Source organism: Patella vulgata, chromosome 7 (assembly GCF_932274485.2).
Source record: "Patella vulgata chromosome 7, xgPatVulg1.2, whole genome shotgun sequence".
In the NCBI taxonomy this organism is placed as follows: Eukaryota; Metazoa; Mollusca; class Gastropoda; family Patellidae; genus Patella; species Patella vulgata.
This window is the reverse complement of record NC_065885.2, coordinates 37,061,138-37,088,620: the sequence shown is the minus strand read 5'-3', so window position 1 is coordinate 37,088,620 and position 27,483 is coordinate 37,061,138. Positions and strand designations below refer to the sequence as shown.

General features: G+C 36.4%; 1 protein-coding gene across 1 annotated transcript; it reads left to right on the top strand.

Annotated features, from left to right (window-relative positions):
* Nucleotides 1-27,483, top strand: LOC126827978 (SCO-spondin). Its single transcript, XM_056102286.1, has 16 exons — nt 1-225; nt 1,268-1,459; nt 2,136-2,327; nt 3,065-3,256; nt 3,407-3,598; nt 5,715-5,834; nt 6,511-6,681; nt 7,440-7,631; nt 7,782-7,973; nt 15,643-15,834; nt 16,177-16,368; nt 16,875-17,066; nt 19,713-19,904; nt 20,336-20,527; nt 20,995-21,186; nt 27,157-27,483. The coding sequence occupies exons 1-16, from the start codon at nt 135-137 to the stop codon at nt 27,462-27,464; spliced, it is 2,994 nt and encodes a 997-aa protein (XP_055958261.1). The 5' UTR covers nt 1-134; the 3' UTR covers nt 27,465-27,483.

Genomic DNA, 27,483 nt, shown 5'->3' with positions numbered 1-27,483 from the left:
GTGCTTATTCGCTAAATGTTACTCAAGGATTATAATAATTATGTTGCTTATTTTATTTTCATTGTAAAGCCTATTCATGGGTAGCTGATACCAGTTGCACTAAATCCTGTGGAGGCGGAACGATACAACAAAAGATGGTCATATCACGATGTACTTCGTCAACCAAGCCATCATCGTGTTCGATACGTATTCGTACCGTTTCTTGTAATACCCACCACTGTCCAGGTATGTGTAAAATTTTAGTTGTTTTGTAAAACCAAATTGTACATTTATATATAGTTTATAAATAATCATGAAGGGTCAATAGTTTTGGCATTCTATAAATAATAAGGGTTTTATATAACTGTTTTAGATTAAACATACATTATGCAAGAGCTAAATCTGCCTATTGCAGGTCTTTCTTTAGGCCTGAAATGTTATCTAAAGTATTAATTAGACATTAATTAACTTATCCAGACCATAATCAACTCTCGATGGCATCGCTAGGCTGCGATGTTTATTGGATTAGGTTCCCATTTGCTGCTCGACTTCCATTCATAATTAAATCATGATATGGATAAACGAGACTATGTTTTTTATCCTAACGACTTTAGTAATGATGATCGCTAAAATCTCGGTTCATAGTGGATCAATTTGACTGAAAATTTCAACAAATTCCCTTTACAGTATCTAGTTTTTTTTATCTATTATAGTGAGAACTGCCAGCTTTTTATCTAATCTCGCATAATGTATCTTTAATAATAATCATATTCCATATCTAGTTTAGAAAAATAATAATCATATTCTATAACTAATTTACATGAAAAAAATAAACGTATTCTAGAATTAAGATAAATAATAATCGTATTCTATAACTAGGTTATATAAATAATAATCATATTCTATAACTAGTTTAGATAAGTAATAATCGTATTCTATAGTTTAGAATACCGTACGTATTCTATAGTTTAGATGTCATAAATAATAATCGTATATATTTATGTACAGAGATGCCATACTTATAGTAAAACTTTGGTCGTCTTGCGGATCATATACTTATCCGTGTCTGTGCCTAGAATGTTGCCTTGCTAGAAATATATTTGGAGTATGTTAAATAAAGTTTATGGCGCCCCTTGTTCTTCCTCGTCGGATATCTTAATAAAAGGTACATTTTGTATGGACTCTCTCCGCTTTGTTCCATTGTTAAGAGCCTTGCTACTACATAACTTATACTAGACCTCATTTTTAACACATGTCATTAATTTATATTTACTCTGTTTGTTTGTAGTTAACGGAGGGTGGTCTTCCTACGGATCGTGGATAAATTCTGGAACCTGTTCGAAGACGTGCGGAGGGGGTTCACAACGACAGATTCAAAGCAGAACATGTACTCAACCTGCTCCTGCTTATGGTGGAGCCCAGTGTGGTGGAAATGGTACTCAACAAAAATCTGTTCCATGTAACACAAACCCCTGTCCTGGTAAGTCACACAACAAACAACTTTAATATACCATACACTTATTTTAGTTTAAATTCAATTATACTTTTCATTAATAAACAAAACCTGATAATGTATGTAGTCATTTGCCTTGCCTGGACAATCGTTACAGATAAATAAAAGATGAACTGTTTCAAATTTTGTTCAATTTTATTTCAATAATTCGCATGCGCGTATCGGAGGAAACTGGAGGACTGGGAGAAAACCCACGAGGTTGGACAAGCGATCCTACTCCTTGTCAAGTACAACCGAGGAATCGAAGCCATGCCAGTTGACTCAATGATAGACCTTATGACGCAACACGAACGCGCTAACCATTCGGCCATCCACCCCCACCCCCCGAAATAGAAATGAAACCGGGCTTCGAGTTCACAAAGCATTCTTAGACTCAAGTTAAAAATTTACTCAACTTTCAATCACTGTTTATGAGAAATATCTTTCACCCAGAAACACAAAACTTTGCACATAGTTTCTTATTGATGTATTTGATACATTAAAACAACAAAAGTTTTATAAAGGGCTATATTTTATTTCAAATAAGGCAAACAATTTTGAGTAAATTCTTAACTTAAGTCTGAGAATGTTTTGTGAACTCAGGGCCAGGCTAATAAATACGACCTTAAATAGAATCAATGAATGTCATCTTAATATTTTACAGTTAACGGGGGATGGACATCATTCGGGTCATGGAGAAATTCTGGAACCTGTTCGAAGACATGCGGAGGGGGTTCTCAACAACAGGTCCAGACAAGAACATGTACTCAACCTGCCCCTGCTTATGGTGGAGCACAGTGTAGTGGGGGTAGTAGTCAACAAAAATCTGTAGAATGTAATACAGACCCGTGTCCGGGTAGGTCACATGAATTATAATTAAGAGGCAAACCAAGAGGTTACGCCTTTATTACACAGGTGCATGTCTTATTTATCTTTAATACAATACTCTAGTTAATAACCGGCAATACTATATACCGGAAAACACCGGAAAACAACCGGAAAACACCATTTTATACTGAATACCGGAAAACACGGGAAAACACTAAATACCGGAAAACACACTAAATACCGGAAAATACCCTAAATATGTAACCCGGAGACTAGCACCCTAAATAGGTAACCGGGAGCCTGGTCCTCTGTGTGCCTGGGTTAGGGTTGGGGATAGTTTCCGGATTATAGTATAGCCCTTCTCCGGGTTACCTATTTAGGGTGGTTTCCGGTATTTAGTGTGTTTTCCGTTATTTAGTGTGTTTTCCGGTATTTAGTGTTTTTCCGGTGTTTTCCGGTATTCAGTATAACATGGTGTTTTCCGGTAGTTTTCCGGTGTTTTCTGGTATATAGTATAGCCCGTTAATAACATTAAAGAAAGCAAAACAAAATCGGCGGCTATGTGAAATGACGTGATAAGGGTATTGTCAGGGCATTGTCTACATAGAGTTCCTCCACATGAACCGTTGCTTCAAAGTCGGTCAGTCAGGAACTATTGATCTTCAGACTAAAGTCTTACTTTTGCATGATTTCTGAATTGTCTGAACTCCACTCTACCAATCATTTATTGAACACAATTTGCATTTAAATCCACACGAATTACAGTAAACGGCGGGTGGACCTCATATGGACCATGGGTCAATTCTGGACCTTGTTCGAAGACATGTGGAGGAGGTTCTCAACAACAGGTCCAGACAAGAACATGTACTCAACCGGTTCCTGCTTATGGTGGAGCACAGTGTAATGGAAGTAGTAGCCAGCAAAGACATGTAGAATGTAATACAGATCCCTGTCCTGGTAGGTTACATAACTGTATCATAAATAACCATATACCCTAATAAGTATCATATATTTAATACAATCCCGTAGAAAATTATATGCATCCATATTAAAATATATGCATCTTTAATACATTTTGCCTACATTATGAATACATATGGATTACAGTAAATGGCGGATGGACTTCCTATGGATCATGGAGCAATTCGGGGCCCTGTTCCAAAACATGTGGAGGCGGTTCTCAACAACAGATTAGGACAAGAACATGTACTCAACCTGCCCCAGCTTATGGTGGAGCAGAGTGTACAGGAAGCGATAGTCAACAACGGCCCGTGGATTGTAACGTACACGAATGTCCAGGTAAGTTACGTGTATTTTAATGCCAACCCACATCCTAGCAAATTACATGTATTTTTAATTTTAATCCACATCCTAGTAAGTTATGTGTATCTTAATGTGTATCTTTAATACCAACCCACACCCTAGTAAATTATGGGATTCTGTAATACCATTCTACGCCTTAGTAAGTTATGTGCATCTTTAATACAAACCCCACACCCTAGTAAATTACGTGATTGTTTAATACCAATCCACACTTTAGTAAGTTATGTGTATCTTTAATACCGACCCACACCCTAGTAAGTTATGTGCATCTTTAATACTAATCCACATTCTAGTAAGTTACATGTATATTTAGTGTCATCCTGTGTCCTAGTTACTCGTATCGTTGTATTATCTCACCCTTAAAAAGTTGCGTGTATATTTGGTACTGGTAAGTTGATTATATCTTTAGCACCAGATATGTTATATTGTTTTACACATATATATTTAGTAACACCCCATGTCCTAGTACGTTACAAGTGTTTTTAATACAAACCTATATCCTAGAAAGTTACGTTTTTCTATTAGGTTAGATGTGTTTTTAATACACACTTATGTCCTTGTAAGCTACGTGTATCTATTATGTTATATGTATCTTAAGTACCACACATATGTTCTACTAAGTGTATCGATATTTAATGTCAACCCATGCCATAATACATGTATATTATGTGTATCTTTAATACAGGCCCGTGTACTGAGTTGTCAGTATATTGTTATGCACATGCTGTATTGAGTGCTCATTTGTTCTGTAAATATCAAGTGCTAGAGTGCTAGGAGGTATGGCATTACTTTCGAGAACTTAAATGTATCTTCCACCCGGGCACGTGATGAGGGCCGAGGCCCGTGAACCTCTCCCCCGCCCTTGAGAAAATTTGGAGAACGGTAAAATCGAAGGTTCATTTTCTAGTATATCTGAGAATGTTTCTAAAAGGTAATTCAATAATCGTTATGCATAATGAGAAATGATCTGATTTAATTATTAATTATATTTACTTAGTGAAGTTTACGAAAAATATGTCTAAACAAAAAGATATTTGAAACATTAGTCCCAGAAACCCTTCGACATTCTGAAAACTCCTGAGACTTGACCCACTATATTTTCCTTTCCAAATTTCTTTTAATATTTTTCTTTGGCAAAATTGCAGGGCTTTCTTTAGGCCTGAAATGTTATCTAAAGTATTAATTAGACATTAATTAACTTATCCAGACCATAATCAATTCTCGATGGCATCGCTAGGCTGCGATGTTTATTGGATTAGGTTCCCATTTGCTGCTCGACTTCCATTCATAATTAAATCATGATATGGATAAACGAGACTATGTTTTTTATCCTAACGACTTTAGTAATGATGATCGCTAAAATCTCGGTTCATAGTGGATCAATTTGACTGAAAATTTCAGCAAATTCCCTTTACAGTATCTAGTTTTTTTTTATCTATTATAGTGAGAACTGCCAGCTCTTTATCTAATCTCGCATAATGTATCTTTAATAATAATCATATTCCATATCTAGTTTAGAAAACTAATAATCATATTCTATAACTAATTTAGATGAAAAAATAAACGTATTCTAGAATTAAGATAAATAATAATCGTATTCTATAACTAGGTTATATAAATAATAATCATATTCTATAACTAGTTTAGATAAGTAATAATCGTATTCTATAGTTTAGAATACCGTACGTATTCTATAGTTTAGATGTCATAAATAATAATCGTATATATTTATGTACAGAGATGCCATTCTTATAGTAAAACTTTGGTCGTCTTGCGGATCATATACTTATCCGTGTCTGTGCCTAGAATGTTGCCTTGCTAGAAATATATTTGGAGTATGTTAAAAAAAGTTTATGGCGCCCCTTGTTCTTCCTCGTCGGATATCTTAATAAAAGGTACATTTTGTATGGACTCTCTCCGCTTTGTTCCATTGTTAAGAGCCTTGCTACTACATAACTTATACTAGACCTCATTTTTAACACATGTGTCGTTAATTTATATTTACTCTGTTTGTTTGTAGTTAACGGAGGGTGGTCTTCCTACGGATCGTGGATAAATTCTGGAACCTGTTCGAAGACGTGCGGAGGGGGTTCACAACGACAGATTCAAAGCAGAACATGTACTCAACCTGCTCCTGCTTATGGTGGAGCCCAGTGTGGTGGAAATGGTACTCAACAAAAATCTGTTCCATGTAACACAAACCCCTGTCCTGGTAAGTCACACAACAAACAACTTTAATATACCATACACTTATTTTAGTTTAAATTCAATTATACTTTTCATTAATAAACAAAACCTGATAATGTATGTAGTCATTTGCCTTGCCTGGACAATCGTTACAGATAAATAAAAGATGAACTGTTTCAAATTTTGTTCAATTTTATTTCAATAATTCGCATGCGCGTATCGGAGGAAACTGGAGGACTGGGAGAAAACCCACGAGGTTGGACAAGCGATCCTACTCCTTGTCAAGTACAACCGAGGAATCGAAGCCATGCCAGTTGACTCAATGATAGACCTTATGACGCAACACGAACGCGCTAACCATTCGGCCATCCACCCCCACCCCCCGAAATAGAAATGAAACCGGGCTTCGAGTTCACAAAGCATTCTTAGACTCAAGTTAAAAATTTACTCAACTTTCAATCACTGTTTATGAGAAATATCTTTCACCCAGAAACACAAAACTTTGCACATAGTTTCTTATTGATGTATTTGATACATTAAAACAACAAAAGTTTTATAAAGGGCTATATTTTATTTCAAATAAGGCAAACAATTTTGAGTAAATTCTTAACTTAAGTCTGAGAATGTTTTGTGAACTCAGGGCCAGGCTAATAAATACGACCTTAAATAGAATCAATGAATGTCATCTTAATATTTTACAGTTAACGGGGGATGGACATCATTCGGGTCATGGAGAAATTCTGGAACCTGTTCGAAGACATGCGGAGGGGGTTCTCAACAACAGGTCCAGACAAGAACATGTACTCAACCTGCCCCTGCTTATGGTGGAGCACAGTGTAGTGGGGGTAGTAGTCAACAAAAATCTGTAGAATGTAATACAGACCCGTGTCCGGGTAGGTCACATGAATTATAATTAAGAGGCAAACCAAGAGGTTACGCCTTTATTACACAGGTGCATGTCTTATTTATCTTTAATACAATACTCTAGTTAATAACCGGCAATACTATATACCGGAAAACACCGGAAAACAACCGGAAAACACCATTTTATACTGAATACCGGAAAACACGGGAAAACACTAAATACCGGAAAACACACTAAATACCGGAAAATACCCTAAATATGTAACCCGGAGACTAGCACCCTAAATAGGTAACCGGGAGCCTGGTCCTCTGTGTGCCTGGGTTAGGGTTGGGGATAGTTTCCGGATTATAGTATAGCCCTTCTCCGGGTTACCTATTTAGGGTGGTTTCCGGTATTTAGTGTGTTTTCCGTTATTTAGTGTGTTTTCCGGTATTTAGTGTTTTTCCGGTGTTTTCCGGTATTCAGTATAACATGGTGTTTTCCGGTAGTTTTCCGGTGTTTTCTGGTATATAGTATAGCCCGTTAATAACATTAAAGAAAGCAAAACAAAATCGGCGGCTATGTGAAATGACGTGATAAGGGTATTGTCAGGGCATTGTCTACATAGAGTTCCTCCACATGAACCGTTGCTTCAAAGTCGGTCAGTCAGGAACTATTGATCTTCAGACTAAAGTCTTACTTTTGCAAGATTTCTGAATTGTCTGAACTCCACTCTACCAATCATTTATTGAACACAATTTGCATTTAAATCCACACGAATTACAGTAAACGGCGGGTGGACCTCATATGGACCATGGGTCAATTCTGGACCTTGTTCGAAGACATGTGGAGGAGGTTCTCAACAACAGGTCCAGACAAGAACATGTACTCAACCGGTTCCTGCTTATGGTGGAGCACAGTGTAATGGAAGTAGTAGCCAGCAAAGACATGTAGAATGTAATACAGATCCCTGTCCTGGTAGGTTATATAACTGTATCATAAATAACCATATACCCTAATAAGTATCATATATTTAATACAATCCCGTAGAAAATTATATGCATCCATATTAAAATATATGCATCTTTAATACATTTTGCCTACATTATGAATACATATGGATTACAGTAAATGGCGGATGGACTTCCTATGGATCATGGAGCAATTCGGGGCCCTGTTCCAAAACATGTGGAGGCGGTTCTCAACAACAGATTAGGACAAGAACATGTACTCAACCTGCCCCAGCTTATGGTGGAGCAGAGTGTACAGGAAGCGATAGTCAACAACGGCCCGTGGATTGTAACGTACACGAATGTCCAGGTAAGTTACGTGTATTTTAATGCCAACCCACATCCTAGCAAATTACATGTATTTTTAATTTTAATCCACATCCTAGTAAGTTATGTGTATCTTTATGTGTATCTTTAATCCCAACCCACACCCTAGTAAATTATGGGATTCTGTAATACCATTCTACGCCTTAGTAAGTTATGTGCATCTTTAATACAAACCCCACACCCTAGTAAATTACGTGATTGTTTAATACCAATCCACACTTTAGTAAGTTATGTGTATCTTTAATACCAACCAACACCCTAGTAAGTTATGTGCATCTTTAATACTAATCCACATTCTAGTAAGTTACATGTATATTTAGTGTCATCCTGTGTCCTAGTTACTCGTATCGTTGTATTATCTCACCCTTAAAAAGTTGCGTGTATATTTGGTACTGGTAAGTTGATTATATCTTTAGCACCAGATATGTTATATTGTTTTACACATATATATTTAGTAACACCCCATGTCCTAGTACGTTACAAGTGTTTTTAATGCAAACCTATATCCTAGAAAGTTACGTTTTTCTATTAGGTTAGATGTGTTTTTAATACACACTTATGTCCTTGTAAGCTACGTGTATCTATTATGTTATATGTATCTTAAGTACCACACATATGTTCTACTAAGTGTATCGATATTTAATGTCAACCCATGCCATAATACATGTATATTATGTGTATCTTTAATACAGGCCCGTGTACTGAGTTGTCAGTATATTGTTATGCACATGCTGTATTGAGTGCTCATTTGTTCTGTAAATATCAAGTGCTAGAGTGCTAGGAGGTATGGAATTACTTTCGAGAACTTAAATGTATCTTCCACCCGGGCACGTGATGAGGGCCGAGGCCCGTGAACCTCTCCCCCGCCCTTGAGAAAATTTGGAGAACGGTAAAATCGAAGGTTCATTTTCTAGTATATCTGAGAATGTTTCTAAAAGGTAATTCAATAATCGTTATGCATAATGAGAAATGATCTGATTTAATTATTAATTATATTTACTTAGTGAAGTTTACGAAAAATATGTCTAAACAAAAAGATATTTGAAACATTAGTCCCAGAAACCCTTCGACATTCTGAAAACTCCTGAGACTTGACCCACTATATTTTCCTTTCCAAATTTCTTTTAATATTTTTCTTTGGCAAAATTCTATGCGAAATAATTTTTTTTATGATAGTAAGTAGTGGCGCAAAAAGTAAGAGTGACACAAATAATTAGGTGGTACATGAGTATTTGCACTAGCAAACTATGTATCTTCTTTATATTATTTGAGGTTGGTTAGAGTACGTTCTGGAGCGTTTAATGTTTCGTGTGGATTGGGACAAGACAGGCAGATCAGAACACGGACGTGTTCAGAGCCGGCACCAGCTCACCGGGGTGCTGATTGTGAAGGCAGTGAAGCTGGAACTCAGAATATTAATTGCAACCCCGGCCCCTTTCCCGGTATTTTACCCAATGCTTGAAACAAATACACAAAACTGAAAAGTAATAAACCTACCTACTGTTGTTATATATGCGTGAGTCAGTTGAGATAAAGGTATACCTTGTTTTGTGCAGTTAGTCCCGAAATGACCTAGTTTGTGTCGAGTGGACGTTAAACCCCCTTTCTCTCTCCCCCTTTTTGTGCGAGTACAATTGGGAGTGCTCCACGTTCTATCTGTGACTACCGTCGTTCCACAGCAATGAGTGTTCTGCTCGCACAACTCAAAATGTAACGAGTATTATCATCGTCTATCTGGGTAAGAATAGCCCCAACTCCAACCGGGCTTGCATCAGCAATGATTTCTGTGTTCTTGGTTGGATCGAAATGGGAAGTAACATTGTCAGCAGATAAACTGTGCTTTAAATTCTGGAATGATTTTTGGTGTTCTTGGTTATGTCTCGTAGAGAATCAGTGATGATGAAATGATTTGGAATAAAACGGGCATGAAAAATAGTCATTCCAACTAGACTACGTACTGCTGCTGCATCTTGTAGTACGTTAGCTTGTTGAATGGCAGTTACCTTGGATGATCAGGTGAGATACCTTTATTGGAGAAAGTGAATCCGAAAAAATCAACTTGATTTGATTAAATAGACATTTGTCAATGTTGAGAGTAAGATTTTTCTTCTCGTAGACGACAGGATACTCTACGTAAAGAGGTATCGTGCTCTTCGGTAGATTTGCCAAACACTATGATGTCATCTGAGATATTTTTAACTCCAGGTATGCCATCAAGTACCTGTTGGATAATATGTTGAAATATCTCGGATGCCGATGATAAACCAAAAAGAAGTCTTTTGTAACGTCGTAACCCAATGTGCGTGGCAAAGCTTGTTACTCGTAGGTGTCAAGATGATGGGTGCATTTCTATCTGGTGGTAGCCTTGTTTGAGATCTAATGTCGAAAAGACAGATGCACCATTGGGATCATGGATAATCTCGTCTAAGGTGGGTGTTGGGTGACAGGTAATTAGGTGATCGCATGTCAACACAAATGCGTACAGACTTCTGATCTTTCTTGGGGACGATAACAATGGGCGAGAACTGGTTGTTTCGTCGATGTGAATTTTAAATTGGTAGTCATTCAATTTACCAATTCCTTGAAAATATCTTGGAATTCTTTGATGATTGGTGAAGACTGTTGTGTCAACAACAAAGGTGATGTGACGAGGCCAACTTTTTGAGGTTTCATAACCTAGTAACAGGGGCGGATCTAGGAATTTTGAAAAGGGGTGGGGGCGCCGGAAATTAAGGGCACTGAGCACAGAGACGGGGCACACCGCTGAGAGGGGGGTTTTGCGGTTACCCCCAAGAAAATTATCCGCCATTTCCTTGCATCTGTAGCCATTCCAAGAGCTATTTGGCTGATATTTTCGTCTAAGTAAACGTTCGGAAATCGTTGAAAAAGAGCCTTAAAATCGAGCAAAAAAGCCAGTTGAACATGCGACTCGAAAATTGTCAAGGCGAGCGAGGCATTATGATGGGAAAAAAGACGAATCTATTCCCTAGCCACTTCACTATTTAAGCCTTGTAACTTGTACTGTGTACTGTCCACACATGAAACAATGCTACATCAAGTTGCACTCATCCGCGTCGGTGATGGGCATGAGTGTATACGCCGCCGATTCCACAAGATGCTATCAACAAGAATTCGTTTGAAAGTGGAACCATCAATTAGACTAGACTGGTGTGTTTGAGTCGATGGTTTGAGTCATTTGGGATCCCTGCAACGGGTTGGGAATGGACATATTTGGGTCTGAGAAAAGGCACTTTCAGCAGTAAAAAAGGGCACTGTCGAAAATTAGCGCCGCCCCGCCCCCCTTGGATCCGCCTCTGATTAAGGATCCAGAATGTTGATAGGTGACATGAAAGAGTGGTTCAAATTGCTGGGTAGCTACATTGATTGTTCCCCAAACTGATAAAGGTGTGTCTGAACTAAATGTTCATCAATGGGCGCCGCCATTATGAATAATCACATGAACAACCATTGAGGCGATTCCTGGTCCTTCGCTGTGATTTCGACTAGTTGAGGATGTGATTTCGATAACGATCTATTTAAATTATTACAATACAAAAAAAAAGACATTTTAACACGAGTTTAGAAATGTTTCTATAAGAAATTTAAAAGAAATGGCGCGTGTAGAATTTAATCGTCTGGAATGCTTAAAAAATATTTGTGTTATTGTTTTCAGTGTTAAATAACAAATATCAAAGCATAAATATTGTTATTAATTTATTAAAACTTTAATTTGAAAACTCTAATTCTTAAATTAATACATTAATAAAATAACGTTTGTTTACAGTAAGTTAAAGATACACAATGGGCAATATTCAACATTATTACAAGTAACCGACTTTAAATTGTTCGAATTACTAAAGCCTGAAACAAAGCTCATTAAGGACGACAATTATAGAATAGAATTATTGGCGCTAGCTTATCTGGTGATTGAAACCTCATTGGTTGTGTATCTACGTCGTACTTGGCGGTCTTACTAATCACAGAGAAGGGCCGACAAGAACTGGATTAACCATTATGCAAAATAAGCACGTGTTTAGGATATCATGGAAATGGGGGCAATTAATAAGGTTGCAATTAATAATGACGTGTATAAATCCCCAGAAAAACTCTATACACGTGCTCAACGGATGTTTACGCTTTAATATTTTTTATATGTTTAATTTTATAAGGGCAACAAAATCGTTTAAGTGCATAGGGCATCTCTGCTTGTCTTAATCTGGTCATCCCTATGCATATCCCGTTCCCTCATTTTTGATCATGGTCCCTAAAGATCCACTCTGTAAGATTTAGATAAAGAGCTTGTCGTTTTCGCTATACTAGTTAAAACGTGGATAATGAAACGGGACTAGATTGGACATTTTAGTCAAATTATTTTATTCTAAGCGACGTTATGACTGTTTGAAGAATAGCATAGCCTCGATTTTCATTGCTCCGTTGTTACGATAATAAACAAAGTCTCGATTATCCATTTATAAATTAAATTATTAAATGGCGATCGTGTTTAATCCGCTCAAAATCACAACCTGAATAAATGTGAATAAATGTTTTAATTAATAAGTTATATAACATTTGATACCAAAATAAAGATATGCAAGTAGCTCTCTGTTAAACTATTAAAGTGGTTTCCAAAGAAAGAAACCAACTGTTTATTATTAGTATAAACCTTAAGTATATTCCTTTGATTACCCATAAGCATACGGAACCTGTTTTGTTTTATTCAGCTCCTTCAGTTTTGTTCATTACACTTAGTAAACTCTGTTAAATTGTTGAACTGTTTTCCAACAAACCTTTGTATATATTTTATGTTATACGTATCATTTACTTAGGCCTACTGGGTATTGTGTTATATATTACACGGGTCTATCATTTGTTAACTAAAAAAACCCCACGAGATACAGAACAACGACGTGACATCGGATGATACAAATATAAAAGGATAAGAAGACCCTGTCAATTGGTGTTATTAACCAATGGGCGATTTGCTGAGATGTATTGTGTTAATTTTATTTATGTAAATGGCAATAATCACTTTGCTTTAAATATTTACTATCTTCCTCAGACTATAATGGACCAGGAGCTTCCGTTATTAAGACTTTTAGACTAAAACGAAACAAAAGAAAAGCATTAATACAGGACAGATGCGCTTGGTAAGGCTAATGGAGGATAAGCAAGATTAAACATCATGCGAATAGTTTAATAACCTTCAATATAGTAGTTTTTATTCAGATGCTGGCCAAGCAAATATCACGTTTGACCGCAAATCCAATACAATGAAATAGCCTATTGCCAAAGATAACCAAGGATAGCAAAGCTATGAAAGTCTGCTCTCTGGAGCAGCCATGGGTACCTGACCGGGGGGATCCGAGAGTTTAACAATCTTCAATATAGTAGTTTTTATTCGGATGCCAAGCAAATATCACGTTTGACCGCAAATCTTATACAATAAAATAGCCTATTACCAAAGATAACCAAGGGTAGCAAAGCAATGGAAATCTGCTCTCAGGAGCAGCCATGGGTACCTGACCGATGGGAGGCAAGAGATGAGAGAGAGAGAGAGAGAGAGAGAGAGAGAAAGATAGAGAAATGGGCGGGAGGGAGAGAGTTTAACGTTCACTCGACTCAAATTAGGCAATATCGGGACTGAAGTGATATAATTTTATTTCAATAATTCGCTTATGCGTAGTGGTTGTTAGCAGTCAGAGGAAATCGAATGAGCCCAAGAAAATCCACTTATACGCTTGGGGTCGAAACCACGCCCCTTGACTCAAAGACAGACCGTGTGATCTCAATCTGAAGTACATGCGTTAAAATACTCGGCCACGCAATCCGAGGTTAGGCCAAGGCCAGTAACATTCTTATTGTTCCCCGCCTTTCGAAGAAAGCAGGAGACTATAAAATGGGCCTGTCCGTCTGCCTGTCACACTATTTGGGACACACTAACTCTACTTCTAATTGAGCTAGAATGTTCAAACCTGATGTAGGTGTTTATTAGGTAAATACCGTGATGGAGTTCGAAGATGAGCATTTTCTGCTGAGGGTAAGCAGAGATAAGCAATTTGATCGGTTGATGCTTTGGGACACGATAACTTTAGTTCTATTAACGTAAGAGTGATGAAACTTAGTGTATAATTTCATTACATCAGTACCTTGACTAAGTTTGAAATTGAGCATTTTTTACTGAGGGTAAGCAATTTGATTGTTCGAGACTTTGGAACACAAGAACTCCCCTACTAATTGAGATAGAATGTTCAAATTTGGTGTAGACAGTAGACGTCCATTAAGTGATTGCCTTGGCTAAGTTTGAAGCGATATTCTTAAGCATGCTGCTTGTTTTCATATCCTTTAGACTGTGCAATTGTATGACTATATGTAATTATATTGAATAAAATATTGTTTAAACCAAGTTTGAAGATGAACATTTTCCGCTTAGGATAAGCAGAGGTAAGCAATTTGATTGGTTGATTCTTTGGGAAACGCTAACTTTAGTTTTAATAAAGTGAGAGTGATGATACTTGGTGTATACTTAGACTAGGTATAGATAATCAGTTCGATTAATCAATACTTTTTAAAAAGATAAATGTGTAATTAATCAATATGTGTTATCTATTCATTTTGGGATTTCGGCGGGGGACATCGGTCTCACTGCCGGCTTGTTTTATAAATATGTTAGTAAATCACAACCCCTTAAATTACACTCGGCGGTCTTTCCTTGTAAACGGATAGAAGTATTTGATATAGACATTTGAGCTGTTTAACGATATATTATGCTATCCATTAAGATAGTATTATCTTGGGTGTTAGTATGTTATTGGCTCCATCTATGGCTAATCTACACTAGCTTAAACTATTCCCTGCAAATCCGAAAGGAGATTTGTTTTACAACACAATATTATCCGGCTTTTTGGATAAGAATAAAAGCTTTGCGGGAAGCTAGGAGGGTTGTGTATGTCTTGCCAAATATATAAACAGTCAGTGGGTTTGAACAAAACTTATCATTGGGTTTTAATGTTCCACAAATTACTGCGACCACTGTCTTAAGGTTCCTTCATGATTCATTCAGTAAACCCAGAGTTAGTTTAATCGGGGTTGTTTCCCTTTAAACTACAGACAAACTGTTGTGAATGTTTGGTTTGTTTTCGCGATTACGCGTGGGAGGGAGGAAGGGTTTAACGTCCACTCGACACAAACTAGGTCATTTCTTGACTAAGAAGATAAAGTATTGAAGGAGGCAAGTCTCCTAACATTACAAACACGACTTATTGGCCCATTTAAGTGAAAATTAATGTTGTTATCTTATCGTGAAAAGATGGGCTTCTGATATCTAATATTTAAGACAAAATAAATTTTTTAAAATTGGCCAGAAAGACATACGTTTAATTGCTAGCAGTCTTTATAACATAGGGTGCAAGAATGTTGGTCATTAAACTCCGTTGCATTTTATTCATTTGAGGGTTAATTTTTGGTGGCTTGCGAATCTCATTTTTAAACTTTCCCGACTTTCTCATTATATACCCTGTAATCGCCCCGCCCCATCTCACAAACTGGTACTCAGTAGTGAATTAATTGATCGTGGACACCACTCTACCCTTAATAATGTGCTGTAGTTATGACCCAGGGGCATAGGTTATACAGGCCTGCAAATTATATTTCAGTGAATGGTGGGTGGAGTGATTTTGGAGATTGGGGAGATATTACCGATTGTTCAACAACTTGTGGAGGCGGAGAAGGTATCAAAACCAGGCACAGAACATGTACTAATCCAGCACCTTTATATGGTGGGACAGAATGTGAGGGGGATACATCTGAAGAAAAATCAGTCGACTGTGCCCCAGTACCTTGCCCGAGTAAGTAGTTATTGTGTAAATAAGGTTCATTTTCACTATTTTACTTTTCGCTTAAGTTATTGCCCTCTAGTTCTACGTTATATAACTGTAAACAATTTTAACATCCAAAAGGGGTACAAATTCACAAAACACGTATGAGGAGTGGGGTGTAAAGAGGTGAACTCGTGGTCTACGGTGGCGTGCCCGTGCCACCTTTCACCCCCTGATTTGGTTTTGCTCGCGGCTGCTAATAACCCCACTGCGGCGGCACTACAAAATCTTACGCCCCTTGCTGAGCATGTGCCCCCACGCCACTGTTATCTTACTCTCTATTAAATGCGTATCTGTGTATGTAAATTGTAGTCAATGGAGGGTGGTCTGAGTACAGCAAGTGGTTATATACGAATGACTGTTCAGTATCATGTGGAACAGGAACACGATCGCAACTTCGCACCAGAACCTGTACCAACCCAACACCTCAATTTGGGGGTGAAGAATGTGAAGGAAATTATAATGAAACACTTGAAGAAGAATGCACTTTTGATCCATGTCCTGGTATGTAGGTTTACTCTTATTGTGTTTCTGCAGGTACGATCCCACACGGGACACATAGTAGGGTTACCTACATCTTATCAAGTTATACCAACCCACTTTTAAAGATATCCATGTGCATAAGTGAGGTAGTGGAAGGACAATATATCACGTGCAAGTCCGAAAATCAGCAAAATCACATCTACGTTAATGAAGATGTTGTAAATGAGTTAATATTAGTTCTGAAATTACCCGGTTATATTAATTGAATGCGTATCTCATGCCTATTCATCAATGAGTCGGTGGTGACTGGTCGAATATTTTCGGTACACCTTGTCATGATCGTTAATGTTTTGCAATGACGATTTTCTATGAACTTTACATCGAGAATTTAATATCAATGAAGATGTACATTTTAAATCTTTGAATATGCAATAAAATGTATTGATAGCATGTTCATCGTCCCACTATCAAATTTCGGAGTCGCGCAATGATTTGTCGTTGAGCAACGGTATGTTTATATGATTCAGTCGATGGTGGTTGGAATGACTGGGGTAATTGGACAGTAAATGGCAAATGTTCTACGACATGTGGTACAGGGGAACAGATCTACACTAGAATCCGCAAATGTAACAACCCAGAACCAGCTTTCGGGGGTCTTAGATGCGAAGGAAAATCGCTTCAGCAAAAATCGGAAATTTGTGGAACAGACCCATGCCCAAGTAAGTCCAATAATAAACTGTACTTTTCGTTCTATACTAAGTGGGCATTATGTAAGATTTAAATAAAGAGGTGGCAGTTCGCGCTATAATAGTTAAAAAATAGATATTGAAAAGGTAATATGTTGAAAATTTCAGTCAAATTACTTCACTCTAGCCTCGTTATCATCGTTAGAAGAAAATGTAACCTTTATTGTCATTGCTACCGTTGTTACGATAATAAACAATGTCTCGATTATCCATTTTTACGGTAACCGCATCAACCGCAAAACGTATTTAATTCTATTGAAATTCAAGCATATACGATGGCATCGAGAGTTGATTATTGTCTTGGTAAGTTAATTAATGTTTAATTTATAATATATATAAAATTCAATGCCTAAAGATAGACCTACAATAGGAAGATTTAGCTCTTGCATAATGCCTGTTTAGTTGTGAAGATTGGCACTACTGCATCTTTAAGAAGTTTCTGCTCAGTTGACCAGACCTTGACCAGGACAGATATTAAGTAATCATACTGGCTTTAATTGTTAAGGAAGTAATTAGAACTCATGTAGACAAACCTATAAAAACCTGCGTCAGATGGCTATAATTTTCGTTAGAATGGTTCGATTTGCATAGTTTTTGGACCGACATGTTCTTAATATTTGCTTTGGCACAGTCTTAGTCTCTGTATTTGCTGTTGATTATTTGAATAACTTTTGGACTTGTATGTATTTAATATTTTTCATGTCCCATTATTATTGAATTTGGCTTTATTTAAATTGAAGGCAGCCATTTGATGAAGTAACTAAATGGAAATACTAAACAAAATCCTTCATGAGACTGGGAATGCTTATCTTCCTACACAACTTGGTATAGTTTCCCATGTAGCTAATTATTCCTTCTGTACTTTGACATTCTGCACTGTCCTCGGCAAAAGTGACGTATTTTTCAATTTTTGTTGACATTTTGAATTTAGTAAAACGAATGAAGTTGAGTATGCTTGAACTGAGAAGGTGTAAATTTATTATTATCACGTCTGAAAGCTCCCGATAATGGGTAGACAATGCTAAACTTGTATCGCTTATTCACTTATACAATGCAATGTTTGTAATGATAGTCTTTTGAAGTCTTAAAGAGACAGTTCGCCATATTGTCTTTCCACTTTAGACGTAAAACCCATTCCCATTAATGCCGAGTATAACCCCATTTTCCGAAGCAATGGTAACTAGCATTTTGATTTGGTAAAGATGTAAAACTCGTTCTCATTAATGCAACGTATAACTCATTTCTCCAAAGCAATGGTAGCGAACATTATGAGATCATTTCTCTACCTCGTTGAGATGTATATTTCGTTCGCATTAGATCAGCTTACTATCCAAGTTTTCCAAAGCAGTGGTATCGAACATTATGTCTTCAGTAACCAGTACCACACTTTAAGCAATTATGGGCGAATATGTTTTCTTTGAAGTATTAGCGTCACTGGCACATTAATCGTAATTACTTCAATTAGCATGTAACTGTTGTATGCATGAATGAATTTATTATTTTTACATTTCGTTCTTTCATATATGTTCAGGGGCCCTTTACAAAGTGACTATGATCATAAATAAACAACAAGATTATGGATATGTTAACGATTCTGTACAGTCAGTTAAAAGCCTTATTAAATAAATGTGTTTTAAGTTGTTTTTAAAAGAATATAGAGATGTACAATATCTTCTTAAACTAAATGGTAGATTACATTACTTCCGGTGATAATGAAAATGTTAAATTAGTTTTATAAAATCAGAAATCGCATCACATGGTGAAACGTTTATGTAAATCGAATAATAATTGCCACTTTTATAGACAAGTTAGAAACTTATTAGCAGATATATCAGTATATATGGACCGGCCACTGATGTAGATTTCTATAGTAAGTGTTCAGAGAGCTGATAATGCCTGTAACCATTGTTTCAGCAATATGGGTAAACCCTTATCGTTTGCACTGTCTATAAATACCCAGCTCCGTCACTGATACAATGACAAGGCCAAATGAAACATTTTGAAGCGCAAACGAAGATCTGGTTGAAAACTACTGGATATTTGCGGAAAGACTACTATACAAATTCATAGATGTCACTTTTTTCTATTAAAATATTCTTGATGAGCTAGGATTTCTTCGGTCAATTATTTCAACGTATTACACCCGAGAAAACGCGTGTGCACGTGTCGAGCGATGGCCCTGTTCAAGACACACAACTCTTTAATTCTAAAAATCAAACTAGGCTCAAGTATTTCTATGAAGCAGCTATACAACTCTCAGTAACTAGAAATAAATTAGCAATGGTAGTATTCACAATGACAAAGAAGGCGATATAAGTTATATTTTCCTTTTCGAAATCCTTATAAAATACATTAAGTGTCGGAAATACAGTCCCCTCCAGGAGACATATAACTGAAAGCGCGATACTGGGGTAGCTAATCGATAAAAATAGTTAAAAATAGCAGATAACTTGAGACTTAATGGCATCCAAATTTAGTATTAATAGGCAACTGTCAAAAGTCTAGTAGTTTGTCACATTTCAGGCGATTTAAATTCACTTTTGTCTTCTTTGTTTCATACTTAGTTCAAAGCGGAGACTGACCCCAGTTACATAACATAAATATGTCTGTTAATTTAAGTTGACGGTAATTGGAATGAATGGCAAGACTGGGCTCCCCTTGGTAAATGTTCTAAATCGTGTGGAGCAGGATTCATCAAAGAAACTAGAACACGTGTCTGCGATAATCCAGAACCACAATATGGTGGCGAAGACTGCTGGGGAGACAGCACTGAACGTCGACAAGTTGAATGTTTTAATACGCCATGCCCGGGTCAGTATATCCTCCTGTTCTATATTCTTGATCGTGAATTCACAACTTTAGACTAATCAAAAAATCTATATCTCTGTCTGTCTTATTAAAATTATACAAACATTTCGTTTCGTTTTACTTTTCGGTTGTTTAATCCTCTTTATCTTAATAGGTAGTCGCCAACGACCAACGTGCCCATATTAGTATGGGCGCCTCATAAAGACGAGTGACATTGGTTGGGCTGCCCCCCCCCCCCTTGCCCCCGGTAATTACGGGCCTGTTAAAAGATGCACATTCACAATAAAGGGAAGGAAAATAGAAATTGATTTTGATAAAATTGTAGCTCTGTCATTGAGAACATACATACATGTATTCGTATTCCAGAATTTCACATACACGGATTCTGGAAAAATAATAAACTGCTCATTTTTAATATTTCACTTATACTTTAGTGAACGGAGATTGGTCAGTTTGGACCGATTGGGAAATAGATGGCCTATGTTCAGTTACATGCGGCAAGGGTGAAATACCAGAGAAAAGAACTCGAACTTGCACCAATCCGAGACCAATGTATAATGGCGAGGAGTGTCAAGGTGATTCTATACAAAGACGAACAGGCAGTTGCAATGAAAGTTCATGTCCAGGTTTGGTATCACAATTAAAGCATTATTTTTTACTAAACGTCTGAACTTTAAACTAATCAAAAAATCTATATCTCTGTCTGTCTAATAAAAATTGTAGAAACATTTCGTTTTGTTTTACTTTCAGGTTGTTTACTCCTCTTCATCTTAATAGGTAGCGGCAGTGGCTTTCCATTGGACGCAATACGAAGCCAACGACCAACGTGCCCATATCAGTATGGGCGCCCCATAAAGACGAGTGACATTGGTTGGGCTGCCCCCCCCCCCCCGCCCTTGCCCCCGCTAACTACGGGCCTGTTAAAAGATGCACATTCACAATAAAGGGAAGGAAATAGAAATTGATTTTGATAAAATTGTATCTCTGTCATTGAGAACATACATACATGTATTCGTATTCCAGAAATTCACATACACGGATTCTGGAAAAAATAAAAAAACTGCTCATTTTTTATATTTCATTTATACTTTAGTGAACGGAGATTGGTCAGTTTGGACCGATTGGGAAACAGATGGCCTATGTTCAGTTACATGCGGCAATGGTGAAATACCAGAAAAAAGAACTCGAACTTGCACCAATCCGAGACCAATGTATAATGGCGAGGAGTGTCAAGGTGATTCTAAACAAAGACGAACAGGCAGTTGCAATAAAAGTTCATGTCCAGGTTTGTTATCACAATTTATAGCACTATTTTTACTAAACGTCTTTGAAATTAGTTGTGAATGTAGCTGATCTCTCTATTTTAAGATTATTATGCTAAAATATAGAACTATTTTCATCTGTTAGAATGTGATAGTAGGGGAAATGGCCCAATTTAATAAAGAATTTGGTACGACACCAAACGTTTAAATAACGCAGCGGAACCAAAAAGTTCGGCAATAAAATATCCCTTGGCAATAGCAATTCAAAGAGTAGGCGGACATATCACTGTTTGGTCAAAATTTCAATACGTTACCATAGGAAAAAATTACCATGTTAGTCTAAAACTAGCGAAAGTAAAGTGTCGACGACACAATAAACACCATGCCATTATATTCCTATCAAAGTACTATGAGATAAGTAGTATTGCCCATAGACACAGGCCTGCCTAACTCCTACTAGTTACTATACTTGTAACGTTAAACTGTGTGTTTAACGTTACAATTGATACAGTTTAAGACTCCTTACGAAAGTTCAAATAGGTTCAAACGCACAATTGTCAACACATATCATTACAGTTTGTATTGGAATATTGGAATAAGTAATTCTATGACAAATAGTGAAAACTGGACCACTAAAATAGTTACCAAACAGTTTTTCTTTGTGGTTATGCGTTCTACATTTGCATAGCGATGTTTCTTATAATGACGTATTACGCAAGCCGCCATGACACCGGCCAGTTGAAATTTCGCCAAGCAGTTGGGTTTCATCAAATCATATAATTATGCTGTAAGGCTTCATCTTTATTTCAATGGGAATTGATTTATTATATGTTAAGCTATGTGCAGTACTGTTTTGGGTCAGTTTATGTGTAAATTAAGGGAGCTATAGGCCAGTAACCTTTTTGTAGTCATTTGACTAAAAAAACTTGCGCAAAGGAATTCTGTAGGACGAGCCACTACTGTGGCTGGAGTAAGGCGGAAGACATCAGTAGTGGAACCATTTCTAAACTCCTACCACTAGTCATTATTCCTGAGGACGACATACTAAACTATCAAATAAATCAGTCTAGACAAACCAAATACATTCAATGAAATTCAAATTACGAAACAAAGGACATGCAGATAGACTGAGCGATAGAAGAAAGGAATACAGGGCCGACGGACGGACAGCATCAGTACTTAATGCCCATATTATGCCTTTAGAGGATTAATAATAGGCATATAATAATTTGTTTTTATATTGTAAATTTCTATTTAAACTACCCAACACTGGTCAATCTAATTCAAAACTGGCGTGCTCAAGACATGATTTGGATGCTTCTTTCTGGAATGTCCGAAAATCACCTCTGGTTGGCTAACATAAAATAGCTTACAAATTAATCTTCTTTATATTTTCTTAATAATTTTACCCCAGTAAAATTTATCATGTCTATAATACAGAGTTTGTACGAATTACATATTGTCTTAATACAAAATGCGATAGCCCAAATGAGGGTCAGTTGCGTATTGTAACCAATTAAAGTACCAGCGAGCATTTCACGCAATTTAAAAATCCTATTGTAAACGTAACAACACTGTAAATCAACAGAGTTAGTCACTTTATTTGTCCATATATGGCAGTCTATCCATAATTCATCTAAGTAATATAGTAAGCACGATCACAGGGTGCGTCTGTTCTATTATGGTTGGTGCCTGTAGCTAACGGTTTGAATTACTTTGACAGGATGGATTTAATGCCGTATTTACGTAAAACAATTCGCTGTGTACATGATTTATGTAACGCTAAATTACTGGAAATGATCCCGTAAGTGAGTTAACAAGATTGCAATACATTATGTGTCCGCTGACTAGGTTAATGACATGCAAGTCTTCGAGCCGACTTTAAAATGACATTACTATTTTCGTGTAGTACCTTGTTGAGCAGTTAAGCGACCTACCCAAGTCTTGTCGCGCGAGTCCGCTGGTGTATCCTCCTTAACGTTCACTGGCGATGGGACGATTCCAAAAAAGGCAAAGTCTGACCATTCCACGGAAATAGAATCAATACCCCCTTAATACACAGATATACCACCAACAAACTGTCAACCAGACAACGTATATTCTGTTTCGAAATGCCTTTTCAACAAGCCTTAAATGGACGATTTTTTTAAAATCTATTGTCGACCTAGCCAAAATTGTTTTGAAGCCGATAATTGATGTAGCTGCACGATAGTTTTTGATCGATATGTTGAAGACGATTTTATAAAGAAAACGAAAAGCTTCAGGAAACGAATCAATGGATTATTATTTAGTGTCAGGGAAACGTGTTGTTCAAAATTATAAAAGGTTCTGAACAAATTCAAAGCAGTCTTCACAACACCAGTTTCGAAGTACGTATATTCAAACGTACAGACTAGTAATCATGCACATTTAGGTATGGCTGGCGGATACTAGAATCCTGACACAGTTCGAAAATTGTCCTTAGTCTCAGTTCTAAATCTTCATCACTTGAAGGTCAGCCAGGAGGAAGATGACAGTGACACAAGGATGTTGCAGCATGTAGCTGACGCTGCGATAAACCATAATCGCGTAATAATTAGAACCTGTTTAGCCGTGTCCCCGGAAATTACCTGTAAGCCGAGATCTGAACATTTTAAACTGATACATCTTTATACACATTAAGGGCCCAAACCATTTGTATGGCATTAAATTCTGATTCTGGTGTCACAGATTTTATCAGAATTTCCTTAAATGATACGTCAATAGTTTGACAGTTAGAATACACAATTAAACAAATAAAAAGAGATTATTATCAGGCGCCTAGTGGTGGCCTCAATAAATTTGGTTCCTTGAAAACTTGTACTGGGGCGTTGACGATGAAAAGCTGTATCGAACATCACTAGCGATACGCTACTCATCCAATATGGTAAGTTATACGAACAATTCTGTATTTTCGAGCGCATTTTGTGCGTATGAAAATTATTTTATTAATTTGCATGGGCATTGCATACGCTTCCCTCGTTCGCAATAGTGTGATTGGGTCATAAAGCAAATACGTATATTCACAGAACTTGAAAGATCATAGGGATTGAAAGCTTTGGGGATACTTATTTGTTTCCATCCCTACCCCCAACACCGAACGTATACATCAACCATGCTACTTCAAATCGGAATATTCTAAGACGCAAATCAGTCTCTTGTTTTATCATATATGATTGATTATTTATTGATCGTATTAGAGTGTTAATATCTTAGATTAGTTTTATGTTTGGCGTCGTTAAGGCAACACACCATCTGGCATTTGAATATGTCAAAACAACTTAATAATTTTATCTTTGTTTGTTTAGGGCTTTTATAGTTGTATAATAATATAGTGGTGTTAACATGATCATATTTCTAATGCCAGGCAACGAATAAACGCCCACCAGCAGCTTTTCGAAGCGTGGAGTTCATGTTTAAAGGGGCAAGTGCAGTAACTAGCATAAAATTAATGAGCGAGTCCTAACTTCAAAATAGTTCCCCCGTATGACCACCCACATAATATCCCTGCAAATTCGTTTTTACCTAAGAAATCTGACCCATATAGCGTTATAAACAATTCTGTATTCCATAGAATTGTGTATTTCCCGTTCAATTAGTAAAAGGCACCGAACAAGTTTAATCTTACAGTGTCTGATACATGTCACCGGAAAAGGTGTCATATTCCGCCCACATTCCGGTAAGGAAGACCTTAAGGGCATGCCAACCAACACATACAAACTTTCTATATCTTGTACCAACAGCTGAAACGTCAAATTTATAGATACGATATATAGATATTAACATCAATGGTCAATAATATTACTTTACGCTGTCAGTCTAAAATATGCCTTTAAGTAAAATGCGATATATTAGACATCCTAAAAGAGATAAATGCGGGTTGGACCACACTGAGTAATTCTAAGTTTATAAAAGACGAAGTTATAAATGGCAAATCAAAATTAACAATATATATACAAAGCTGTCATTATAGTTATATAAATTATTACTTAGACAAAACAGATGTTAGGCGTAATGCATTGATATCTTTCTTGCTGGTGTTATAAATTATCTTTATCTTATCGGACTCCATTATTGATAAAAAAAAAAATCTATTGATATTTCATGGGCCGCCTTCACAAACGGGTTAACTGTGGCTGAACAACTCTATTCAGAAAATGAACAAAATCAAAGACAAAAAACGTGAAATTAAATCTGAACCTCGAATGGCAACATTTTGAAACATTAATAATGATTATATGAGTTTGATTAGCAAATACCAAAACAGAAGAATATTATTACGACAATAGACGATAGATTATCGATTAAATGCTAAACAGAATTTCGATAAAATGAATGGGCGGGACATATTCGGGTCGCTTATGGGATATTCATTCACTTATGGATAATGGGATTCCATGTTTAAATGAATATTGTATTAACCAATCACATCCGCTTGACTGACTAGACAAATACACGACTTCCTGATCGTAAACAAACTCCTGATTCAATTTGTCACCTAATACTAACGCCTACAGAGATTGAAGACTTAATTTCCATTATTCATATTTCAAAAACTACAAACCCGAGAAATGTTTTCTGTAGTTCATAACTTTTCTTCCTCTCTCAAAGATTCTGAATGAATGACATATTGTTGATTATGGTTTGCACATATCATGTATATAGTGCAAATACTAATATGAATAATTTTATTAGTTTACTTCTTCCATAAATTAACAATAAATAAATATTTATGGCTTCTCTATGTTAGTAATATTAGTAAGACAAAACAAATGTTAGATGTGTTGCATTGATATCCATAAAGCCGGTGTTATAAATTATTTGTTAGGCTAAAAATGTTAGACTATGAATAAATATGTATTTTTTTAAAAAAAAAATATTAGTAAGACAAAACAAATGTTAGACGTGTTGCATTTATATCCATAAAGCCGGTGTAATAAATTATTTGTTATGCAAAAAAAAAATTAGATTTGTTAAGCCTTCGAACTGCATGAAGAATAAAATATCACGTTTCTTCGATAGTCACGGATCGACAAAACAAAAGTGTTTGATTTGTTTTAAAATACAACCAGGATGGTCAGACTAATTTGTATTAGTGAACACGTTACAAGTCACTTTTCACTGGATTCATTTGTGTTACGGTGGCAGGTACACGTAGTAGATTTGTATTTATATTGACAGTTAAATCATCTGATTTATTTCTTTTTTAAAATACCGTTGTAGTATTAGATTTAATGACATGCTGCCACCATTTGAAAGGTCAATATAAGATCTGAAGTGTCACTACATCAACCTTACTAAAATTGGACCTTTCTTTGTTTACAGTATTATTGTTTCTTGTCCCTTATCAAGAAGTACTTCTTTATTACTCTCCTGGAGGACTATAGATTATCTATCAGCCTGTCTGTCTGCCATTTGTTTTTTAAATTTAACTTTTAAGATTTTTGATCAATTACAGATCGTGGTAAAATCGTTTCCCTACTTTTGTATATGGAAACTTGAGGTAGAGCTATTGACCACAGGCACTTGAAGGGATTAAAATAAAACTTCTTACTACTGCTTGACTATATATTATAGTATGTAAAAGGTATTTCAGCCGCCATCTTTGTTTTCATTATATACTATAATATATAGTCAAGCAGTAGTAAGAAGTAGCAAGAAGTTTTATTTTAATCCCCTCAAGTGCCTGTGCTATTTTGACTGAGGTTTGATACATTATTTTATATACAGAGTCACATACCGATTTAGTAAAAAATTCAGTTTTACAGAATTTATATGTATCTGAATTATTTATTCATAAAAAAATATTCGAAATGTCAGCCTATTGCTAGGTACATGTGTTGTTTCAGCAATACTCTCAGAATGTTTGTTAATTTTAAGTTTATAGATGTTGATGGAAATAAGATATAATTTAGCTTTAATAGTCTAGCACTGCATGTACCTGTGACCAATACATCTTATTCTTCTATTTACAGGTCTTTGTGACGTTGATGGATATACTTTCGCCTCTGAACAAGATTTCACCAAGTATTTCGTATGTCAGGGAGGTCGTGCTGTACTTTCAGATTGCGCGTACAAACAACGCTGGAATGAGGAAACGAGGAATTGTGTGCAAATCTGTCCATCGTTTTTTTCAAGTACGTTTGCCCACCCAAACGACTGTCGTCGGTATGTCCAATGCATGTGGGGATTTTCCATTATATTAATGTGTCCATCTGGAACAGCTTTTGACGTAGCAACCAATCGATGCATTCATGAAGCTCAGGTGACCACATGTAATTGATACACATACGCGACCGTGA